Below are 17,214 nucleotides of genomic sequence, written 5' to 3'. Positions count from 1 at the left end.
ACTTACAAACATAATAATTCTCCTTGTCTTTTGCTTTGTCCTGTTGGATGGGGCAAAAAAGCAAAAAAAGAAAGCAAAAGTGATATATAGTATACCTATTTGGTCAGGATATACTTCTCCACCCGTAGAGAAGTTCTTAAATATAACGATTTCCATCTGTTAGGAACAATATGTTGATTGAGTAGGGGAAAAAAAGGGGGGGCGCGAGTGCGAGTGCGAGGCGGGGTGGGGGGGTATACTCAATAACCCCCCCTACCCAAAGCATTTCGATTGTATAAGAAGGGGTACGTCGGTCCCATGGAAGTAAAAGTATTTAGCCATTCAATAGCGAAGTAGGGTTTAAAGGGTTTAAAGGGTTTAGAGGGTTGAGTGAGGGAGTGAGAGAGTAAAAAAGGTGTGGTTTCGGGTCCGAGGGGGGTTGTTGGCAGCAACCATTGGGCACGGTTGGGAACCTTGGGCGCTAGTCTAGTAGCCCAGTACTAGCGTGATGTCATTTGTGGTACTCGTACTTGTGCTTGGAAGGGGAGGCTTGAGAAAAGTAGCGCCGACCAGTTGTCCGTGTTTGTAGATAGTTTCGTCTGCATGGCAACCGAGAACACGCTAGCAATACGAGAAGGACTTGGAGGTAATAAACAACAAGAAGAGTAGTATGAAGAAATCACTGCTAGTAATGTCACACAAAGAGGAACCACAATTTAAAAGCAAAATATACTATATAAAGAGATCTATCAAACTTTTTAAAGAGACACTTCCCGCTATCACTTCTCAGCACTCATTCGCTGTACAGAACTGCCTTACATCCTTCTTGATTACCTTTCCTGACCAAAATTTACATGCCCATGAGAGCAGCAGCGCCAGGCTCGCTACACACATAAACGACTTCGTGGCTATCGCTGAAGCCGTTGAAGCGGGTAGCAGAGCACTTGGTGTACGCGCCCATCTCCTCAAAGTAGAGCCAGTCGCCAACATCAAGCAGCTCGGGGAAGTTGCAAGAAGAGGAAATGACATCGATGCCATCGCAGGTTGGGCCCCAGATGGAATACTCAACCTGAGAAGGACTGTCATACCCTGAGCGACGCACATCGTACAAGACGCTGTTGCCGTTCTTCAAGACACGCGGCACGGGGTGCTGGTGGTCGAAGATGATGCTCGAAAAGTTTCCATAGACACCATCATTCAGGTACAGCATGTACGAAGTAGTGCCCAGGGTAGCATCGGTGACGGTGCGACGAGCAATGACGTGGCATGCAATCGTAAAGGCAGTGGAGACATAGTAGCGTCCCGGCTCTCCAATGACGCGGATGTGGGGTGGGAAGTACTGGTCCAGAGCTGCGGACAAGACTGCGGCCATTGGCTCGAAGGTGACATCGCCCGTGAAACCGCCGCCGACATCGAGGGTATGCATGTTGAAGCCAAGCGCGTCTGCCTGCTCAAAGACAAACCGGGCATCCTGGACAGCCTTGACAAAGGCCTTGGGGTCGGATGCTCCGGATCCGACGTGGAAGGCCACTCCGACAACGTTAAGCTCCAACTTCTTGGCCAGCTCCAGAAGCTCACCGGTGGTGTCCAGAGCAGCACCGAACTTCTGACTGAGACGACACAAGCTAGCCGAGTCATCAGTCAAGATGCGCAGGAAAAGCTCGGCGTCTGGAAAGAGCTGCTTGGTCTTGTAGAGCTCATCGGCATTGTCAAAGGTCATTTGCTTGACGCCAGACTGAGCAGCATAACGCAGATAAGACTTGGTCTTGCAGGGCTGTGCATAGATGATGCGAGAAGGGTCAACGCCCAGCTTGAGAACGGCCTCAATCTCGTTCTTCGAAGCACAGTCGAAGCCGAGACCCATCTCCGTCATAAGACGAAGGACCTGAGGGTCAGGGTTGCACTTGACAGCTATTCACTTGTCAGTCACAGTTGTCTAGGTGAAGGGGAGTCTCTGGCTTAGCTTACCATAGTGCGGCTTCACACGGCTTAGGTTCTTCTTCCAGCGCATATGCTGGCGGTAGACCTCGCCCAGGTCGGCGACGAAGAAGGCATCTTCCTCGCCAACGCTGCAGGTATCAGGATCAATAGCCTCGACACGGCTCTTGAGAGCCTCCCCAATCAACTGCTTGGATTTCCAGGCGCCATGACTGTCGACACTACCAGATGGATAGGTGGTGAAGGACGCTATGTCTTTCAACGGGAATTGGTACTCTTCAGTAGGTGTGACAGCAGAAGGTGCCATGCCCTTGATGGTAGCTTCTGGAAGTTGAGTAATGGCTTTAGTATAGGTTACTGGCTAGACGGAAATCCCGCGTTAGGGTGGCTTGAAGGGTGCGAAGCCGAGGCTTGGTGTTGGGCGAGGTCTGGCCGCTTCCTCAGCAAGAGGAAGAACCGCTGATGGCGTCCTATGCGGCAGCTGAAGTTGAGGCTGGTCGAGGGTCTGGGTAGGAGACAAAAAGAAAAGACGCTCAAGCTCCTTCTTAGATGGCGACAAGACGGGGAGGGGGGATGTTGTTGAAAACGTGTGGCGCTGGTCGGGCAGATACAACTTGAAGGTTGAGCAGGATCAGGGCCGAGGCCGTAGTGAGATGGGAGCCTTTGACGCGACCAAAGGCTGTCGAAGGGCGGCTATAGGCAGCTACGAGGGGGCAGACACAGTCGCTTGGTGGACAGCGAGGTCTGAAGAGGCGGTGAATGGGGAGTAGAGGTGGGTGGAGGAGGGAAGGGAGGCGATGGCGGGGAGGTGGTAAGATGAAATTTCGCGCATTCGGTTGTGGTGCTGGAGTCTCCCGAACATGACTTAGCATCCCTGCGCCGCCCAAGACGCGCAGCCACTAGCACCCGGTTCTGACATCACTTGCGGTCTATGCACGCCTGCCCGGTGCCTGACCGGCTGATGGCGACTACCAGCCATTCTGAGGCTGAGCACCACCAGTTCGCAGCAAAAGGGCGCACAAAAGAAAAAAAAAGCCGCATCTTGGGCATCGACACAGACACGCACCCCAACACCCTCACACCCCCGTCGCTTACGCTGCATTTTGATTACACGTCCAACTCGAGACAACAGCTATCTTCTTTCGACCTGCCGCGTGGCAGAGCATCCATTACATGTATATTTATTCCGTCCTGTCGCCGCTACCGCTACCGCTGCAGCCATGCAGCCTGCTCATAACTACTCATGTACTAAAAAAAACAGGGAAAACGCCAGGAGCCCCTCCTAAATCCAAAATGCCGCTCTCACTCTGCATGCATGTGCGTTATGTACGTGTGTGTGTGCCAGTCTGCGCTGAATCCAGACGCTGGCCAATCGTAAAATGCAACGCCGCCGCAAGGCCAAACCACCCAAAATTAAACCAAAATCCAAGATCCAATCTTTCATTCAACGTCAAACATCAACTTTTAAAGGCGCTGCACCATGATGGGCACATCTGAAAGGTCCACTCCATACTGGTGCTGGTAGTGCAGCGACTTGATCGATGCGCAGCTGTGCACTTGTCGTGTACCTGCGCTGCCTCCAACGCCTATGCCACGACCCTCGTAGTCATAGGCCAAACCACCACTGTATCGACCCCACGCAGCTGGATTCTCTGCTCCCTGCACTTTGACCCCCGGTCCTATAGAAGCACGCTTGCTGCTGGCCACAGCAACTGCATCCATAGAACGCATGCCTTCACCAATCGTCTTGCGGCGCTGTGCCCGCGGCCTCGAGGGTGCCTCCCATTGCATACCCTGCTGCGAAGCCTTCTGCAGGCTGACAGTGCTCTTGCTCGCTAGCTGATGAGCCGTGTGACTGCGCTGGTGACCGTGAGGACGGAGGCCGGCATTTGGCCCGAATGTTGCTATACTATGCCTCTTGGATTGCTGTGTAGCAGTATTTGGACCCGACAGTTTAGCCATGTCGATAGATGGAACAGGTGGAACATCGAAATTGTGTGGGCGATGCCTCATTGCCCTGGCCTCGCCCGCTTCCACCTTCAAGCTGTGGAAGCTTTTGCGCCGCTGCTGCTGCGGCAGCACCTCTCTGGAAGCAGCAAGATCCCTGCTGTGGGCGCGAGCGAACGCAGCAGCAGCCTTGCTGTCCATGTTGACCATTGACTTTGATCGCGGAACTGTGGCGCCAAGTCGATGTGGAGAGGCTGCAGAAGCCGTAGTCTGCCTTGGGAGATCTGGTGTCACAGCAGCATATGGGGAAGTGCCAATCGAGGCGGCAATGTGTTCCAGATAACCAGCTTCAATCGCAATATCCGCAGCTGCCTTCTCAGCCTCTCTGTTGTCACCCATCGACTTTCTTCGGAAGAAAGAGAAGCTCCTTCGGTGGCTGCTTGCAGACGGCGTCGGTGGCGGTGCAACCTGCAGCTCAACAAGCTGTTGAAACTCGGTGTGACCTGGCAGTGGGGCATGGGGCTTGGACTCTTCGGCAACGACATGGTCCTTTGAAGGATACGTCTGCGTCAAGCAGTCCATGCCAGGGGTGTTTGTCACGCGTCTTTCGAACTGGGCTCGCACGTCCGCCGGAACATCGGGAATCTTTCCTTCTGGAATCGGCTGGCACGACTGGACAATGAGAGCTTCTCCCTGCGACGGCCGTCGACGATGAAGACGCTTCGGGGGCTTCCCGGGCCCACTGTCGAATGATGTTTTCGATGAGACTGATCTAGGTGTACGGGGCGAGAGCAAACCATCCGAAGTAGATGACCTCGCTGAAGAGCTTGCAGAATTCACAGACACTTGTAAAGACGACTTTGATCGCAGTGTTCGCGACGACTGTACCGTTACCAGAGCTCCTGGGCCGCGAATACCACGTACAGCACGTGCTGCAGATACAGACGATCCGGAAATGTTCATATTCTCTTTGTTCTGCTTGGGAAAACCTGGCTGCATGCCTTCCTTTCCCTGACTTGCGCCGTGTGGAGGCTGCGAACTATGACATTGACACTGAGAACAAATCGTGTAAGTAGAACCTGCCTGTTGTTCGCGTTCATCTATGGGCAAACTACCACCAGATGAATAGCCGGAATCAGTTGTGCGTGGAGGAGGTCGTTGCTTGGTCCGGTTCTTTGGCTTCTTGTGTACTGAAGTGCTTTGTCCAGGAAGCGCCAAATCCCTTGCAGCAGTCTGTGGCGTGGCCTTTCCTGAAGCCAGATCTTGGGATCTACAAGTGTCTTCTGACTTGGGGTAGTGTGTGTCATCAGAAGTGAATCCCTCGTCCTTGTTGACTGTGCGGTCCTCTTCTGAAACCGGAGATGGGCTGGGGGCAAGGTGCACCTGTGAGATCTGGACGGAATGCGCCACATCAACTGGACTGTTGTCTACGACCTCCAGACTGTCGTGTGACTGATTGGGTGATTCAGTCTGGACAGATCCATCTGCGGACCGAACAAGCTTGACTGTAGTAGCACTCCGAGCAGTCTCATACGGTAGTGGCGCTTCCATAGTTTCCACGATCTGAAGAGAAGAAGTCGCAGGCAGTCCAGCGGACTGACTTCTTACATGGCCGCGACGCCGTGTCGATTTCATCATCAACGGGCTGGAACCGGGCTCCGTTTCTGAAAAGTAATCCTCATCCTCACCATGAGGGCGAATTGAAGCCCTGATGCTTGATGCCGGTGAAGCAGGCCCGTTTGTGATTACCAGTGTGCCAGGCTTTAGGCTCCCCAGCTGCGAATAGTCCAGGTCGCATGGAGTTGATACTCGAGGCCTTGGATCAGCTTGAGCAATGTTAGTTGATGACTTGGCCATTGTAAGATCTAGGCGCGAAGTAGCATGTGGGCTAGGTTTCGACTTGATCTCGTCATCATACTCAAGCCTTGCAGACCTCCATGAGTTCCACGTCCTACGACGCGCCTCGACTGGAGAGCCCCGAGTGCCAACTCCGGGCGTTTGAAGTAGCGACTGACGGCGCGTGAGCGATGTGGAAGAAGATTTGTCCACGGCTGACATTCTTCGGCTGCTACTTGGTTCGCCTACTGGCTCATCATTCTCTTCGGGCATTTCCAAGACTTGCTGCAGAGCCGCAATGTCTTCGGGAGACCCATTTTTCTTGACTTGTTGCAGCAGCTTTATAGCTTCGGCAATATCGACGTGTGAGCCTGAAACGAGGGATAGCTTGGAGTCGGTTATGCCTGCAAGCCTGGCTGCTGAACCATGCTTGCTCCCGAAGCAGGATAGCGAGTTGGAGCGTGAATTGGACCTTGAGTTTGACCTTGAATTCGTCCTCGAGGCCATGGACAGAGGGCTGTCGCGTACCTTTGCCGTGTCGACTGCGCTGTCCCTGGTTTGCGACAGGATGTCGTGATCAAACTCGCCAGTCGTGGGCGAGAGGAGAGCGTCCCTGATCTGCTGCCGTCCTTCTGGACTGAGATCGGCAGGGCCCGAGAAGGAGCATTCTGGCGAGTCGCTCTTGTAAGCTGTGTTGACGGAGTTTGTGTTGGTCTTTGGCTTGGAGAGCTTGTTTGCATTTGGCGTGCTGGACTGGTTGCCCATGGTGGTGCCGGGCTGTAGCGAGCGTGTGGAGAGCGGGGAGCGCTCAGGCAGACAGAATAAGATGCATTTGGGAGATCAAGATTGACAGCTGGTGAGCGAGTCAATCGCTGCTCAAGCCGATGCGGGGCTTTGGGGGAAGAGGGCGGCGTACGCTTATAAGGCCTGGCACAGAGCGGCGTTATCAAAGTGGAGGCTGGTATGCGCGCACCAACAAGCGGTTTGGCGGTACACTAAGAAGGACGAAGCGTCTTATTGAAGAAGAAGAAAAGGTGAAGGTCCCCGCACGAACGGGCGACTAGCGATGGTCCAAAGCGTCGGTGACAGGTATCAAGGATGGTGGCCTAGGCCGATGTACCCACCGCGCGTGTTGCAGGCGCGGTGGGTGCGTGTTGCAACCGACAACAAACCTGGAAGAGACGTGAGCTGAAACCTGGACGTTGCGGCTGCAGCGAAGGTTGAATGAAACGACCAATTATCCCCATGTCTCCATCCATAGCGCCCGCGGCCAATGAGCGCGTGGGGGGCGTTATAGGCTACGGGCCAGCAGCACTGCGTTCCAACTGTGCCTTGCCGCATCCGTCATGGCCAACGGCTGATCGGAGCGATCCCGTCGTCGTCGTCCATGGCAAACTGCTCCAAAAACCGGCATTCCTGTCTCTGTGTCCTTGGCCCAAATCCACCCGGAGAACAGCTCCCCAACCAGCCCGCTGTGGCCGTGCCGATATACGCGCTGCCTGCTATATAGCCTGGCGGTGCGGCCCTCTCCACCACTGTGGCTTGCCCCCCTCCGTCATCTCGTCAGTCCTTTCATTCACCCTGTGGCGCAGGCAAACACCTCGCTCCATGTCTCCTGTCTCTGCCTCACCTACACTGTATAGTTTGCATCCAATTTCGTAGCCAATGACCCGAAACCTCCAGCTCCCTGCTAATGTGTTTTCTGACGTCCGCTCGCTTCTCCGCATCACACTCTAAGCGTGGTTCGCTGCCCTTTGCAACACGCGCGTCGGCTTCGTTAGTCGCTTCTCAACGTCCTTTTTCAATACCTGACCTGCAGCAACAGGCAACTCGTCTGCGCCGCTTTTGGCTCTTGATCGGCTAGTTTGCGCGCAATATGCCCCCTCTTCTCTTCGCTCATCTGGTTGCCGACCCTGCATTCACCTTGCAGAGTGGTTCATTTGGTAGTACCAAAGGTGCAAACAAGCAGTCGGCCTAACCAATGCACGCGCATGCACGCCTCTGCGATGCGAACAGTGCGGCAAGACAGATCCAAATCCTGCGAGCCCAGCCTCATATCGGAGAAGACGTCAGTCCGGATGCCGGGCTAGGGGAAAATAATAATCATAAAAAAGCCTCGCCCGTCGTCTGGCCTCGCCCATGGCCTCCCCCCCCCCCTTGTCCTTTCGGCCCCAAGGTGGTTTGAATCAGGGTTCCACGAGTCTCCCAGGGGACAAGGTGGCTCCACGTCATACGGCCGCTGCCTCGAGCCAAGCGTAAAAAAAAATCCGGTAAGGGATGAGATGAGTATGAGTGAGTATAGTATACTACATGCCTTGTAGTTGTACTAATACTCTGTATCCGTGGGGCTGTCGACTTGTCGAGCTTTACGGACCGGACGATCACGGACAAAGTGCAGCACCTGGTCGAGACCCAAATACTATACATACATATACGATTTGTCTGGGCAACACACCACGCGCTTCAGGCTTTCAAATCCTACCTTGACGCCTATCACCGACGATCGACAAGACCTGCCGTAGCGTGCCGTAGCAAAAAAGTCGGCGTCGCGACTAGGTGTACATGCACACGCGCGCATCCTCTTTAATTCCCTAGGCAATCCTGTGTCTAGTGTAGTACAGTACCTGTCTATGTACTAGATACAAACACGCACGTGCTTACAAACATACGTGCTTACTTTACATACAGCACGCACTTTGCTCGTATGCCCGAGGAGTGGCTTAGTTGTCCCGCTGCCTCTACGCAATACGCAATCGGAAGGGCTCGGCCGCTCTGGTGACGTGACGTTGTCGCGGACACTGGCGGCATCTTACCAAACCTGGCTAAGCAGCCGCGCCAATGGTCATGCCTGACATCATAGCCACCGCTGGGCAACATCACCACCAGCCCTGCGTCCGAATCTTCGTGCGGTCTGCTGTGGAGACATCTTGTGCTTTTACGTCCTTGGCCTTGTACATTAATCCTTCGTTGGTTCCCTGTTGCTGATCCTTGTGTTCCGTCCTTTCCTACCTCCACTTCCTTCCTTCTTACCCACCACCCAAATCTCTCAACCCCGGATAAAACCACTTCCTTGCCTCAGGGCCGGCCATTATAGAAAAATGCTCGGGCTTTCTTATTGGATCGTACCCATCTTCTCCGCGGTAGTATGGACTGGCATGCTCATCGCCATGATGGTCTATTGGGCCTCCACTGGCAAGCCCATATACTCAACGATGAGCCAAGGGCAGCACATCCCATACATCTCTGGTAAACTACCCTCTTTATATGCTAAAAAAAATTGTATATTCTAACACAACCAAGATATTGGTGCCGATAAGCTCAAGCCCATGTTCATTGCAATGTCTGTCGTCACAGTAGTAACATTCGACTGCGCCTTCATTTTCGAGCGATGGCTGCGACACACCAACAAACTCCGCCCAAACACGTCCAACTGGCAAAAGCTATACTCCGTATGCGCCACCGTTGCCGCTGTCGCCGGTGCCGCCGGTCTCATCCTTCTCACCATTTTCGATTGCAAGCGACACAACACCCTGCACAACATTTTCCTTGTCGTCTTCATTGCAAGTTACATCATCAGTGCCATCTTCATCTGCTGGGAATACCAACGCCTGGGTGTTCATTACCGTGAGGAATCCATTCTGCGCATCTCCTTCTGGATCAAGCTATTCTTCATCATCTTCGAAGTTTGTCTCGTCATTGCATTCGGCGTCTGCTCAAAGACAGACAGGTGGAACGCTGCTGCTGTCCTGGAATGGATCATTGCATTTACGTACTGCTTCTACGTCGCCAGCTTCTTCATCGATTTCCTGCCTGCCAGGCGCACAAAGCATCACCAATCCAAGGAAACAGAGGTGCAGATGTTGGAGGAAGGTGGTCAGACGCATTCAACCACCGACAACGCTCGCATGGGTGCGCCCTACCCTACTCCTCTCTCCTCGAGGAACTTTTAGACAACCACGTCATCTCGTCTTCTCTTTTGTCTAAGACTCTGTTATTTTTGTGATTTCATGATTAGATGAGTAAATATACCACTAGCGTTGCTGTCCTTTTATTTCCTGTTTACTTGCATTTTGTTTTCAACAACATTGTATAATATCATCATGACGAGAATGAGACGAAGCATATTGTTCGGTTTTTCTTTTCTAATTCTCAGCATGGACATTCCTCCACACGCGTTAGGAACATGTAGGATTAAACACTAGAATACACAACAAGAAGCATACGTAGAATGAATTACAAACTTTCCACTAATCAATTACGAGTATTCAAAATGAAGATATTCTTTACATCAGACAAATAAATGCTTTAAAATCCAACCATGACTACATGCTCATGCATGTAGTGAAAGGGGGGGGTATCGTCTCATTACTCAGCTCTACAATATTCTACATGCAATCTATCAAAACCTCATGCTTTTCCACTGCACCAAGCAAATGCATATATATGCAATTCCACGCTCGCTTTCCCTTCTAGCATAAACCCACCTACACACACAAACACTTTTCCTTTTTCACTTGTAATACCCGTCATCCCTATACTTCTTCTTTCTCTCATACCTCTCCTCATCCTCATACTCTCTCTCCCTCCTTCTCTTCCTGCGCTCATCCGAGTCGCGACTACGACTGCGATCCCTTCGGTCGGATTTTGATTTGGAACCCCGGCTTCGACTGCGATATCGATCGCGGTCTCGACGCTTGTCTTTGCGGTCGTCCGGGCTGCGGCTGCGGTCTCTGCGCTTTTCTCTGCGCCGGTCGCTGTCGTGATGATGATCGTTGTCGTCACGGGTGCGGTCTCGCCGCTTGTCGCGGCGCCGGTCGCTGTCGTAGTAGTCGTCTTTCTCGCGTCGACGGTCCTTGTCTCGTCGCCGCTCGCTGTCATAGTCGTCTTCGCGTCGGCGGTCGCGGTCGCGGTCGCGATCGCGATCGTCTCGCTTGTCCCTCCGCTTCTCGCGCCTGCGCTCGTCTTCGCTATCGTCGTCATATTTGCTCTTTGGTTTTGAAGCTTTCTCCTCCTCCACCAACTTCTGGTTCTCAAGTTTTGCCTTGAGTTCCTCCTCCGTGATGATCTCGCCAGTATGCTTGTTCCGTAGCGTGACTGGATTGTAACTCTGGGCAACCTTTTTGCCTTTACCCTTGCCCTTGCCGCTGCCCCATTCCCCAAGCTCAATTCCCACTGCTGCATCCTCTTTTGCCCCAATGCCTAGTAAAGCTGGTCGCCGCTTGATCTCCTTCGGCTTCACAGAGGTGCCATTTTTTCCGATTCCTTCGCCATCTTTCCAGCCCATACCGCGAAGTAGCGCAGCACCGAATCCCTCGATTGGAGTAGCTTCGTAGGCTTCGAGCGTAGGGGCTTCGGGCGCGTTCTGCAAGTCGTGTTGAAATGCCTCCTCTTCGGTCTGTACAGGTATGACGAGATCGTTGTCGGTCGATTTGCCCGTTATCAGCGCTTCAAGCGCCTTCTTCTCCAGCCGCTCTTGTTCTGTAAGATTGTCTTGCTCTACCTCCATCGGCTCCGGCGCATCAGGCTCTGCAGAGCCGTCTTCTTGTGCATCGTCTTTCTTCATGACCGTCAGCCCGTACTGGTACTTGGGCTCCTCAATCTGCTTCTCGTCGACCGTTTCGTTCTGCGTTTGTTGATGCGGCGCCTTCGCAAGGTGCTTCCGCCGTGCTGCTGCGCGCCAATCGCGATTTGGTGGCACCGGGATGACACGAAGTTGCTCCTTTTCTTTCTTGCCATTGGCATCAACCGCGCCACCCTCTGCTGCATCCCATCCTGTAATTTCTTGCTGTTTAACCGCATCGTCCGGTTCATCATCGCCGAGAAGAGCCTTTGGTTTTTTGGTATCTTTTTGCGCTGGAGACGCTTTTAGTCCTGGCTTCGCCTTCAAGGCCCCCAGTGACATTTTGAAGCCGCCTGGCTTAGGCGCGGCCATGATGAAATGTGAGACTCCGGGACAGCGCTGGCGATCTGATTTACACGTTTCGTTGGTATGCAAGCAAGAGAAACAGTATTTGCGACTGTGTTTTACGTGAGGCGCAAAGCAGGAGCGGTGGTAGTGGCGGTGATAAGGTGGTAATAATGTCAGAGTTGAGATTATTTCTTCAGAAATGTTTAGGTCGCGCGCGATGATATCGGTCTTGGCGCTGGGCTTGCAGTATCAACCTATCGACGCTTAACTAACCGACGAAACTAGGGTCCTACGCAAACAACTGAAACTTTTACCGAACCAAGTTACCATGTCCTCATATCTCATTTCCTGGTCTTTCTTTATGATTACAATAATATATCACACACAAATGCACAAGGGCTACTCGAGGCTTGTAAGCGGTGGGAACAGCACACCCTTGTACATCCCACCCAACTCAACCAGTGGAGTTCCATAGTCCAAATCAGCGCCAGGCTTGCAGTACTCCAGTGTTCTGCGATCAGGCTGTACACCTAACTGGTCGAGCAAAGTATTTGTCTTGTTCGGCATGTAGGGCTGGAGCAAGATACCAGTGATGCGAAGCGCTTCAGAGGCAAGATAAATAATCTTATCCACTTCCTCGCCCGGCTCACCAGGACCGAAGTACAACACTTTATCCCAGGGCTTTGACATTTGGAAGAATGCATTCGACTTCTAGACGTCAGTAGTGATACAATGCAAGGGTGTTTGGTGTCTTACTCCTCGTACGAAATTGCATATCTGGTAGGCGGCTTGGCGTGGATCGTAAGCCTCGAAAGACGCCTCTACTTCTGAAGCGATAGTAGCAAGTGAGTTGTTGTAGAACCTGGCACCCGGGCCTTCTTCCCAAACTTCTTTTGGCCTTTGGCCCATACGCTCGATAGCACCCCGGACACTCCACTTCTTACCTCTTGTAACACGAGAAGCAAGGTTGCCGAGTTGCTGATTCAGAAATTTGGTATACATGGTGATGATGCGGTCGTTATCATAGCTAGCATCATCTCGTATACCACCCTCAGAAGCCATGTAGAAGCGCATGACATCCGGTCCGTATCTGTTGATAGCATGGAAGGGATCGACTACCCTGCCAGTCGACTTGGACATTTTTGATCCTCCAAGAGTCCAATGGGCGTGGGTTAGTATCTTCTTTGGAAGGGGAAGTCCAAGTGCCATGAGAAAAGCTGGCCAATAGATGCAGTGGAAGCGGACAATGTCTTTGCCAATGACGTGACAGTCAGCGGGCCAGCCTCCTGCTTTTTCGTGCCCTGGAGTCCACGGGTAACCTGCCTTTGTAGCGTAGTTCATGAGCGCATCAAGCCATACGTAAATAGTCTGTGAGTCGTCTCCAGGAACCCGAATTCCCCATGTAAGTCGATCAGATGGCCGGGAAATTGACAAGTCCTCCAGACCCGACTCGACTGCTTGCACAACCTCCTTCATACGATGTTCAGGCGTGATCCATTCGGGATTTTCTTTGAAGAAATCTAGCAAATGGTCCCGAAAGGCTGAAAGACGGAAGTGATAGTTCTCTTCAGAAGACCACTCCACTTCACTACCTGTTTCGATTGATGTCTGTGGTCTGGTTAGTTCGAACGACAACAAGCAATTGGCCCTGTTATACCATTATCTTCCGTCCCGACGGCGGGTCAAGGTATGGCTGCACAGCAGATTGTGGGTAGAAGCATTCGTCCGTGACTGAATACCAGCCCTCGTGTCTCTGCTCGTATATGAGGCCCTTCTCTTGTAACAAGTACTACGCGCTGTCAGCTAACTTTGTTCCCTGCAGTGCATATCTAGTTTCATACCCATGCATATTCTACAGCACTCCTGTGTTCACGGTCGGTTGTTCGTACGAAATGATCATTTGTGATTTCCGCTTTTTGTGCCAGTTCCTTGGAGGGGTGAGTATCGATGGTGGGGCTCGCTTTGCATGCATGCGTACCTTGAAGATTTCGGCGCCTTGGTCGCAAAACAGCTTTGGGTCGACGCCTGCCTTTGCTGCTGCTCTTTGTACCTGCGGGAGGATTAGTTGATGGTATCTATGTCTGTGAGGCGGAGCCACCTTTAGGCCGTGTTCATCCGTCCCCGTACACAAAATAGCGTTCTCTCCCTTAAGCACATGCCAACGCTTGATTACATCGGTAAGAACCATGGTATACAGGTGGCCAACATGAGGGGCAGCATTGACATAGAATATAGGTGTGGTGATGTAGTACGGTTTCTCAATGGATGTCTGGGTGGTGATAAACCGTCGATTGCGATTGCTATCACTTCGACATGACGACTGGATCCATGGTGAGCGCCTTTGGAAGCCGGAAAATACCCTCCGGCATGCCGGAATTGTCGTATTGGCTATTCGGACGTGCATGCTTTCATGGTTGTCTTACATGTATTATTCGCGACAATTCTCGCGTGCACTTTCGGCGCGAAGCCACGTGCGGCGCTAGCTCAATCAGTTGGATCAACTCCCAACTTTCGCCCGTCACCCCACCACTTCATATACACCAGTCATTGCGACAAGACGAGTCGTGCATATACTTGCGGGGGCATGCAGAAGCACTTGTTACATCTTTCTTTATCAAATCCTCTTGCGCTTAATACTAGCCGGCCGATTCTCCTCCAAAGCGAGTTCCGGCCTTCAAGGCGTAAACCACCTCAATGGAAGACTGCGATGACACGGATATATGTGACTATTATCGCAAAATATCCAATTCAGATCGGAATAATCGCCCACTGTCCTTTTTCAAGGGTTGCAGGACCTGTATCCGACTGTTGAGACATGCACTTAGCAATCCTAAAGGCAACCTGCATGTACGCATGTAGTAAGCATATTTATTACAACTTTAGCCTATACTATGAATCACAAGATGATACTCCTTGAACCAAGTTCGCTCCATTATCTACATTTACCCCCAGTATTACTATTGAACCAAGCTTCTTACGATACACCTCCTTGTATTTGAGCATCCGTGTTATCAGTATGGAGACCTGTCCTTTTCGAGCTGGAAACGTCAGGTTATACTTCATAATATTCGGTGACTGGTTTCCTTCGCAGAATTGGCTTTACACACCAAGCGTTGCGCTAATATATGCAGTAGTTACTCTCAGCATATGACAATCCTGTAAGCAAAATACCTTAATATCCGCAAGTGTCTGAATCTTGCGCCAAATTATAGCGCACCCCATAGACGGGGCCCCGCAGCCTGGCCGTACCTCCTGTCGGAAGGCTGACGTCGGGCGCTTGTGATTTGCGCCAAGCCCACGGTTTCTATTGAAGCTATTCAGACCCAGAAAAGGTAATCTCAACGGCATACGTCCACCACAACGGCTTCTTTGATAACTACAGTAATCCCTTTCATGAGTTGTGAAGGGACAGAAAGAGTTATACCTACTCCATACGTTGCTAGGTGGCAAGAGCGTTCTGGAATCAGTCTATCCGTCGCGATCAAAGCCTCTATGGTCTCAATGGTATCTTTTGGATAAATACTTTATTCCCATTGGTCCGCACTCATTTCTATCAAGAGATATCCCTTTGTCGCCTTTCCCTTCACCTGATCGGACGGTTTAGTATTGACTGAATAGCCATTGACCTCACTGTTTGTGAATCTATTGGTCACCATGGAGTCTATTGATGCTATTGAGAGCAATGAACTTTGCGACTCACCACATGCCTTTATCTTTTTCGAACTTAAATAATACTGATCCTCAGTAATGTTGCCCTCATCACCGAGTACAATCTCAACGATCATCGTAAACAATTCGGCCACGAACCAATCTGCGGCTCCAACTTTCAACGTCGGACGAATAAGAAACCCAATCCCGCATCATGAGATTCAACGCTGTCATCGCCTCCGCTATCCTTGCGGCTACCGTCTCCAGTGCAGCACTTCCAGTGCCTGCCGAGGCCGCTGAGAAGCGCGAAGCTGAGCCTCAACTCCCGACATGGCCGCGCCCTTATGGACTCCCTTATGGCATGGCTGCCGAGAAGCGCGAGGCTGAAGCTGAGCCACAGGTCCCAACCTGGGACCGTCCTTACGGTTTCCCACACGGTATGGCCGCTGAGAAACGCGAAGCCGAAGCCGAACCACAACTCCCAACTTGGCCACGCCCTTACGGTCTTCCTTACGGTATGGCCGCCGAGAAACGTCAGCCAGAAGCTCTTGAGGAGTAGGCATCTCGTCAACGTCAACAACCTCCAAAGGTCACGATGAAAGGCCACAAAAAATGTTGTTATTTCATATTCTTATCACACCAACTCCTATTCTCTTGGTTGCACTCGGCGGGCACCCCAATATTTCTCCAATTTCTATCTACCATATTTGGACACCTGTGTTGGAACATATAGCAATCCGTCGCATAGTGTATATTATTTGAAAGCTCTTCATTTTGATGCCATATATAGTGGCATGATTCAGCATTTGGCTGGTATCTACTACAGAGCAGGACTGGTATCCCTCTTGTTGTTGGCATCTCCGGTACGGGAGAATGCCCATACATGTTGGGAAGAGGGCTGGTCTCTTGTCACTTAAATTCTTATTGTATGTGTTCTTGGATATAGTCGTCGCTTAGTTAGTTTAACTCATGTCGAATCGTACCAAATTTTCTCCTTTTCCAAGTCTGAACAGTATGGGCAATTTTTCGTCATGTATTTCAACATAATAGTTAAATTTAATTGAACATTTGATCTTTTTGGTACTCTTGTTCCGATGCCGCACCACCTGACACCAATTGTCGTGACACACGCTCATATCCCATCAATCAAACAAACATTAACGCAATTACACCGTCACGACCCGTAACCATGGTCAATCACATCCCGACCCCATACCCGTATCTTTGCATGTCACGTTACATACAGCGATTCTGACAGCTGTCAGTACCACCGTCTGCTGCAACCTCTGAGGGTGCTTTGCACCAGCAACAGAGCACTCTTTGTTCATGCAGGTATCCACTGTCATTCACATGTTCGCTATAGATGAGCCGAGATACCTGCCAGGATAAACAGCGTATGAGTCTGATATTAAAGTGATATACCGGCAGGGCCCGGACTAAGGGAGGGACAGACACGGAAAATTGGTGACAAAGGTGATGTGTGCGATCAAACTTTCAGTGGGGCAAGGATACGGATAAATGAATCAGGCTGTGTGTAATGCATATCAAACCCACAAAGTTCATGCTGAACCTGCCATGACATCGTTTGAAACCCTTACTGAACGACATTAATGTTCCAACAAGTCGGAAGTTGACGTTTTTTGTTCCCCTTATCTTGAATCGTATTTATTTACTCACATTTTGTTATTTTTTTTCGCAACAATCAAACCATTGCCTTGTCCAGCGTACAACACCCTCGAAACCCAAATACCCTCACAATCGCAACCCACCTTCCCCTCTTGCATACATTCACGCATGAATCTCCAATAAGGTCATACTTACGCCTCATCACATCTCTCCCTCGCATCCGCGTCCGCGTCCGCATCCGCATCACACATAACAAAACTCAGACCCCCAAATCTCATCCTTTACCCAATTTGTCAAACACAAAAAACCCCCGCTTATCCTTTCCCCCCCCC

At 51.4% G+C, this 17,214-nt stretch overlaps 6 protein-coding genes across 6 annotated transcripts; 2 read left to right on the top strand and 4 right to left on the bottom strand.

The window, feature by feature from the left end:
• Positions 1-829: 829 nt before the first annotated feature.
• COCMIDRAFT_104785 (uncharacterized protein) lies at positions 830-2,224 on the bottom strand (the record flags this gene model as incomplete). The annotated part of the gene is made up of 2 exons (XM_007693340.1): positions 830-1,890; positions 1,948-2,224. The coding sequence occupies 2 exons, from the start codon at positions 2,222-2,224 to the stop codon at positions 830-832; spliced, it is 1,338 nt and encodes a 445-aa protein (XP_007691530.1).
• Positions 2,225-3,381: 1,157 nt separating this feature from the next.
• On the bottom strand, positions 3,382-6,465 carry COCMIDRAFT_104799 (uncharacterized protein; the record flags this gene model as incomplete). The annotated part of the gene is made up of 1 exon (XM_007693339.1): positions 3,382-6,465. One exon carries the CDS (start codon positions 6,463-6,465, stop codon positions 3,382-3,384), a length of 3,084 nt encoding a protein of 1,027 aa, XP_007691529.1.
• Positions 6,466-8,798: 2,333 nt separating this feature from the next.
• COCMIDRAFT_29346 (uncharacterized protein) lies at positions 8,799-9,650 on the top strand (the record flags this gene model as incomplete). The annotated part of the gene is made up of 2 exons (XM_007693331.1): positions 8,799-8,946; positions 9,001-9,650. 2 exons carry the CDS (start codon positions 8,799-8,801, stop codon positions 9,648-9,650), a joined length of 798 nt encoding a protein of 265 aa, XP_007691521.1.
• Positions 9,651-10,210: 560 nt separating this feature from the next.
• On the bottom strand, positions 10,211-11,632 carry COCMIDRAFT_104828 (uncharacterized protein; the record flags this gene model as incomplete). Its single annotated transcript, XM_007693338.1, has 1 exon — positions 10,211-11,632. One exon carries the CDS (start codon positions 11,630-11,632, stop codon positions 10,211-10,213), a length of 1,422 nt encoding a protein of 473 aa, XP_007691528.1.
• Positions 11,633-12,007: 375 nt separating this feature from the next.
• COCMIDRAFT_104823 (uncharacterized protein) lies at positions 12,008-14,012 on the bottom strand (the record flags this gene model as incomplete). The annotated part of the gene is made up of 6 exons (XM_007693337.1): positions 12,008-12,316; positions 12,365-13,216; positions 13,266-13,397; positions 13,450-13,536; positions 13,587-13,658; positions 13,707-14,012. The coding sequence occupies 6 exons, from the start codon at positions 14,010-14,012 to the stop codon at positions 12,008-12,010; spliced, it is 1,758 nt and encodes a 585-aa protein (XP_007691527.1).
• Positions 14,013-15,470: 1,458 nt separating this feature from the next.
• COCMIDRAFT_104777 (uncharacterized protein) lies at positions 15,471-15,815 on the top strand (the record flags this gene model as incomplete). Its single annotated transcript, XM_007693336.1, has 1 exon — positions 15,471-15,815. One exon carries the CDS (start codon positions 15,471-15,473, stop codon positions 15,813-15,815), a length of 345 nt encoding a protein of 114 aa, XP_007691526.1.
• Positions 15,816-17,214: the final 1,399 nt, after the last annotated feature.

This window comes from Bipolaris oryzae (assembly GCF_000523455.1).
Source record: "Bipolaris oryzae ATCC 44560 unplaced genomic scaffold scaffold_161, whole genome shotgun sequence".
Classification (NCBI taxonomy): domain Eukaryota; kingdom Fungi; phylum Ascomycota; class Dothideomycetes; order Pleosporales; family Pleosporaceae; genus Bipolaris; species Bipolaris oryzae.
This window is presented reverse-complemented; position numbering and strand designations above follow the sequence as displayed.